A 5,463-nucleotide genomic window follows, 5' to 3' on the forward strand; every position below is an offset into this window, starting at 1 on the left:
ATTGTCCCGAACTCACATCAGTGTGGCATTGGACGGAAAGGTGTATCAACACCATCTCAGGCCCCCTAAACACTCAAGTGCTGAGCCCCAGGAACTTCGTACTTGGCGACCTACCAGAAGCCCCGAGGACAGTAAGACACACGGCTCAAATCGTCTTCGATTCGGTGCTATGGCAAATACATCGGGACCGAATCGCCTACCATTTCGAATGCATTCGAGCATCACCCGAGACAATCATCCTCCGTGCCAAAATGGACATCGAGGAGGCTATCGGAGGTGAACTGATAAAGGCACGTAAAAGACGAGAGATAGAGTTATTCCGAAGAAGGTGGTGCAGTCAGGGAGCTGTAATAGAAAGTTCGGATAGAGCAAGACTAAAACTGGAGTGACGAAGCAACCCTTCCTCTCTCCCAATCCGCTCTTTCCCTCCTCCCCTCCTCTTTACTTCATACCTTTCACCAAATACCCGATCATTATATACATCTAATTTACCCTTTATTCCCCCCTTTCTTATTTCGTTGTAATCATTATACTCTTGTAAGCTACGGAAACTAATAAAAGTCTCCGTTGATTGATCAAAAAAAAAATTACAACTGGTGATGAGAATCTAGTTACCCTCTTCTTCGGAAAAATCCAAAATCTGAAAGCTCATGGTCTGATGTAAGTGTAACTACAGGCTTGTTTTCTGCATTAAGGACGGACAGTGGAACGCGTGGAAGACTTAGTGGATGATGACGGTAGTTTGCTAGCAGAGCGTATCATGTCCGTATCTATTAAATTCGACATCAAGGATAATCAGCTCTGCCTCAACGGTCATCCCCTACAACTGGGCGTCTCACTTGTCAATGGGGATGCCGCCATTGCCGCAGGCCCTCAAAACCAGACTGAGGAATTCCCACTTTATCACTGCCACCTGGCCGGCAGGCCTGTCGTAGAATACTCCACCCGACAAGGACGTCACTTCCGACGCAACGGCTCTCTAGAGCCGAACATATTGGTGCCTCAATCCTGGCCAGAGGCTGGATCTACACCCGAGGATTGGAAGAAAATCTGGACTTCCGTCCACAAACGACCCACCCTCCCAAAACACCGTGCGCTACGCTGGCGGATTCTTGTGGAACGAGTGATCACTAACTCGACATTTCCTGGCCACGGTCCGAAGTGCACCCGATGTAACGCCTCGAGAGACACAATTCGGCATACTTTCTTCGAATGTCCTGAACTCACCCCAGTATGGCAATGGGCGGAGAGGTGCATCGTCACCATCACAGGCCCCCAGAATACTCCGGTGCTGACTGCTCGCAACCTCATACTAGGAGACCTCACGGAATCCTCGAGAACAGCGAGACACGAAGCCCGAATTACTTTTGACTCGGTGTTGTGGCAAATCCACCGAGATCGGATCGCCTTTCATTTCGAAAGCACCCGAGCATCACCCGAAATAATCATCAACCGGGCCAAACTAGATATTGAGGAAGTGATAGGAGCCGAACTAATCCGAGCACGAAAAAACCGGCAAATCGAACAGTTTCGAAGAAGATGGTGCAAGCTGGGTGCGGTTAGAGAAGGAGCGATCGGAGCGGCACTGATACTGGGATAACGCAGTAACCCCTACCTTATCCCCTTCCTATCCTCTGCTTCCATTTGTTTACTACTCACCCCACTTCTTATGTTATCCTTTGATATCAACAGTTAGTTGAGTTTCACCATTCCCTTACCTATTTGTGCTGAAAGTCGATATGACCAACATATCATTTCGATCTACGATATCACTCAAAGCTTTAGCTTTGGCTTCCCTTTCATTTTATTGCTTATAATAATATAACAATTGTATTTTAGAGTCTTCCTATATAATAAAGACTCGGCATTGATAAAAAAAAAGCTTCATCGTTACAACACACGTCTGGACCAGGTGGAAATGTCGTCCGTCAGAACCCAAGCATAGAACCCTTCGCTGGAGACTTATGAAGCATAAAATAGTTACCGGAATCATCACTAGCAAATGGACTGGAGCTCCTAACACTTGCAAAAGTTGTTCCCTGAGGATACCCGAAACAATTGCCCATGCCTTTCTAGACTGCCCAGCTATCGCGCAACTCTGGCAAAGAGTTGACGAGACAAACTGCCGAATAATTGGAATACCGCCACACGAATCCACGAAAGAAGACAGACTGTTTGGACAAGACAAACAAATAAGTCAACGCTTCAACGAAGTGGTTGCTCTGAGGCACGACATAGCCCTGTGGATAATATACCGCTCGAGACTTGAACTAGTGCTAGATGATGACCAACCCAACCCGATAGCCATAACCAAACAATTTGACCACGAACTACAGCGAGGAATAAAGTTCAAGTGGTGGATGGTAATGAAACAGAATCGGAAAAGAGACTTCATCGATAAATGGTCAAGGGGAAACTGAGTGAACATCATAGATGATTCTGTGATTTTCATCCAGGACACCTCTGAAGATCAAATCCCAGTCCCAACTCCGGCTTGAGAACTGCACCCAACCCTTCACTGCTGTATATTAATACCATATCCTTTATCGTTCTTTTCCCTACCTTTCCTTTTTTTTTCTCCTTTCCTCTTCCTTCTTTTACTTTTTCAATCCTTCCCTTCTCTTCATCATTTCATGTACACAAGCAGCCTATCTTAATACCATTGCCCACAACTTTTTATCCCTCCCTCTTACGGTTATTCTTTTCCCCTTCTTTATTAAGCTGATTTCTGTTTCCATACTTTCCTAGCCCTTTCCTCATCACATTTTCTATCTTCCTCTTACACTTAAATCCTATTCTTTCTTTCTTTCTTTCTTTCTTTCTTTCTTTTTTCCTTCCATCCTCCAAATTCTGCAAGGTAGGCCAGGAGCATCACCTGGGTGATTTTGACGTAGAAGCTACCCTACCTTTTTAACAGGATAGGGTACTTTTCAATAAAGGTCCTTTGTTAAAAAAAAAAACGTTACAACACATGTCGTCGCCCCAATCCTGGCCAGAGGTTGCATCCACGGCAAAGGAATAGGAAAAGGTCTGGACCTCCATCCAAAAACGGCCAACCCTCCCAAAGCACCGCACACTACGCTGGCGAGTCCTCGTAGAGCATGTAATTACAAACTCGACATTCCCTGGTCATGACCCGAAATGTACCCGCTGTAACGCTCCGAGGGACACCATCCGTCATACCTTCTTCGAATGTCCCGAACTCACACCAGTGTGGCATTGAGCGGAGAGGTGTATCAACGCCATATCAAGCTCCCTAAACACTCAGGTGCTGGACCCCAGGAATCTCGTACTTGGCGACCTACCAGAAGTCCCAAGGACAGAAAGACACACGGCTCAAACCGTCTTCGATTCGGTGTTATGGCAAATCCATCGGGACCGAATCGCTTTTCATTTTGAAAACACTCGAGCCTCATCCGAAACCATCATCATTCGGGCCAAGATGGATATTGAGGAGGCTATAGGAGCCGAACTAACAAGAGCCCGGATAAAGCGACAAATTGAACAGTTCCGAAGCAGGCGGTGTAAAATGAGCGCAGTGAAAGAAGGAGCTAATAGAGCGGCTCTAGAACTGGACTGACGCAGTAGCCCCTACTACTAGCCCTTCTCTTCCCTCATATTGGGACCCCGGAGACGATTCACTAGACTTTTCAATAAAGATCCTTTTTTAAAAAAAAATTGAAAAGCACAGGACTTAAGTTCTCGCGTCCATTGGGAAAAAATAGTAAGTTTTAAAAAAATATACCGATCGAGACTTGGATTAGTACTGGACGATGCCCAGCCCAACCCGGTAGCCATGACCAACCAATTTGACCACGAACTACAGCGAGGAGTAAAGTCCAAGTGGTGGACAGCGATGAAACAGAATCGGGAAAAGACTTCATCGATAAATGGTCAAGGGGAAACTGGTTGAATATCAGATATGAATCCGTGATCTTTACCCAGGATACCTCTGAACACCAAATCTCAGTCTCAACTCCGTCTTGAGTACCGCGCCCAACCTCCAAATTCTGAATATCAATATTCCCTTTATCTCTCTTTTCTCTTTTTTTTTTTCTTTTCTTTTTTTCTTCATTATTCCATGTGCATAAACAACGTATCCCAATGCTGTTGCACATAAACTTTTATCCCCCTCTCTCACATCTATTCCTTTCCTTTTCTTTTTTACATTTATTTCTGTTCCACTTCTTCTAATTTCTTTCTTTTTCATCTTTTCTCTCCTCCTCCTTCTCTTATATTATTTTTCCCTTTCTCCAATTCCTAGATCCTTCAAGATAGGCCAGGACCTGGGTGATTTTGACGCAAAAGCTACCCTACCTTTTTAACAGGATAGAATACTTTCTAAGCTCCTCACAAAAAAAGTTCAAGTTTTGAATCCCGTTCAGAGTCAATCAGGGAGAAATACAAGGTGATCCCCTCTCTCCACATCTTTATAACATAGCTATAGAGCCACTCCTGGTTAAAATAAGGAGCGCGATCAGCGGTATAAAGATACTCAATATTCCGAGTAATGTGACTACAGCTTTTGCTGATGATATCACGGTGGCGATAACAGATCAGGGGAACGCCGACACATTGTTCGAAGTAATAGACAGATTTATTTCCTCTGCCAAAATTCCTAAGTGGACAATATTATAAAAAAATTTTATCTGGGGGAGGAGGGCCCACGAATATCTATGGAAATCTTCCAACCACTAAGGACAAGGCCTAGGACTCAATAATCCGAACTATTAAGCCGACGCGATACTTGCTACGTAGTTTCAAAGAATGACTATAGCAATATCTACGGGGATCTACTCATTTTAGGGTACAACTTACCATACGCATATTCGAAAAGTTCTACGCTCCAGCTGGAATGAGAATGGGTATCCTGGCAACGCAATACACACCACGGAAGCTCATCCGAACAGATGGAATATGGCCACGCCAGAGGTATGGAGAATTCTGAACGGCAAGCTAGATCTCACCCAGATATTCAACATCGAAGAAACACACTCTCTTCACATAAACCACAACGACTGTTGTACCATATTTGAAGACAATCAAAGGAATAGCAGTAAGCTCAGAGCACTAGATCTAACCGCAACCTTTATTGACAGAGTAGCAGTGGCAATGTCCGACCAGGAAGATCTCAACAAGAAGGCAGGATGCCTGGAGTTATTCAATCTAGCCTCCAACTAAAATATTAATCTCAATAAATCCGAAGCCGTTAATATTGAAGGAAAGCATCTTCTGAGAAGTCAAAAGTGACAGGGAAAACGCAATAAAATAAAATGAAAGAAATTCAAAAAAAAACTCTTGCCGGATCCCGGGATCGAACCGGGTACCTTAAGATCTTCAGTCTTACGCTCTCCCAGATGAGCTAACCCGGCATTTAAGATTGTTATTTGTCATAATTCGAGTCACATATCAAGCTAACCCAACGATATTCAAGCTCCGACATTAATTAGGAACTAGTTAAGA

At 44.4% G+C, this 5,463-nt stretch overlaps 3 protein-coding genes and 1 non-coding gene across 4 annotated transcripts; 3 read left to right on the forward strand and 1 right to left on the reverse strand.

Annotated features, from left to right (window-relative positions):
- Nucleotides 1-760: 760 nt before the first annotated feature.
- Nucleotides 761-1,600, forward strand: VTP21DRAFT_11273 (uncharacterized protein; the record flags this gene model as incomplete). The annotated part of the gene is made up of 1 exon (XM_069390701.1): nt 761-1,600. One exon carries the CDS (start codon nt 761-763, stop codon nt 1,598-1,600), a length of 840 nt encoding a protein of 279 aa, XP_069252823.1.
- Nucleotides 1,601-1,964: 364 nt separating this feature from the next.
- Nucleotides 1,965-2,498, forward strand: VTP21DRAFT_11274 (uncharacterized protein; the record flags this gene model as incomplete). Its single annotated transcript, XM_069390702.1, has 2 exons — nt 1,965-2,363; nt 2,457-2,498. 2 exons carry the CDS (start codon nt 1,965-1,967, stop codon nt 2,496-2,498), a joined length of 441 nt encoding a protein of 146 aa, XP_069252824.1.
- A 694-nt stretch (nt 2,499-3,192) lies between these two features.
- Nucleotides 3,193-5,181, forward strand: VTP21DRAFT_11275 (uncharacterized protein; the record flags this gene model as incomplete). The annotated part of the gene is made up of 4 exons (XM_069390703.1): nt 3,193-3,355; nt 3,765-3,893; nt 4,442-4,584; nt 4,807-5,181. 4 exons carry the CDS (start codon nt 3,193-3,195, stop codon nt 5,179-5,181), a joined length of 810 nt encoding a protein of 269 aa, XP_069252825.1.
- A 118-nt stretch (nt 5,182-5,299) lies between these two features.
- Nucleotides 5,300-5,372, reverse strand: VTP21DRAFT_t110. The gene has a single exon. It is a non-coding gene; the product is annotated as a tRNA-Phe (tRNA).
- Between the last annotated feature and the right edge of the window lie 91 nt (nt 5,373-5,463).

This window comes from Calcarisporiella thermophila (assembly GCF_041956535.1).
Source record: "Calcarisporiella thermophila strain CBS 279.70 unplaced genomic scaffold VTP21scaffold_8, whole genome shotgun sequence".
Taxonomy (NCBI): Eukaryota; Fungi; Calcarisporiellomycota; class Calcarisporiellomycetes; order Calcarisporiellales; family Calcarisporiellaceae; genus Calcarisporiella; species Calcarisporiella thermophila.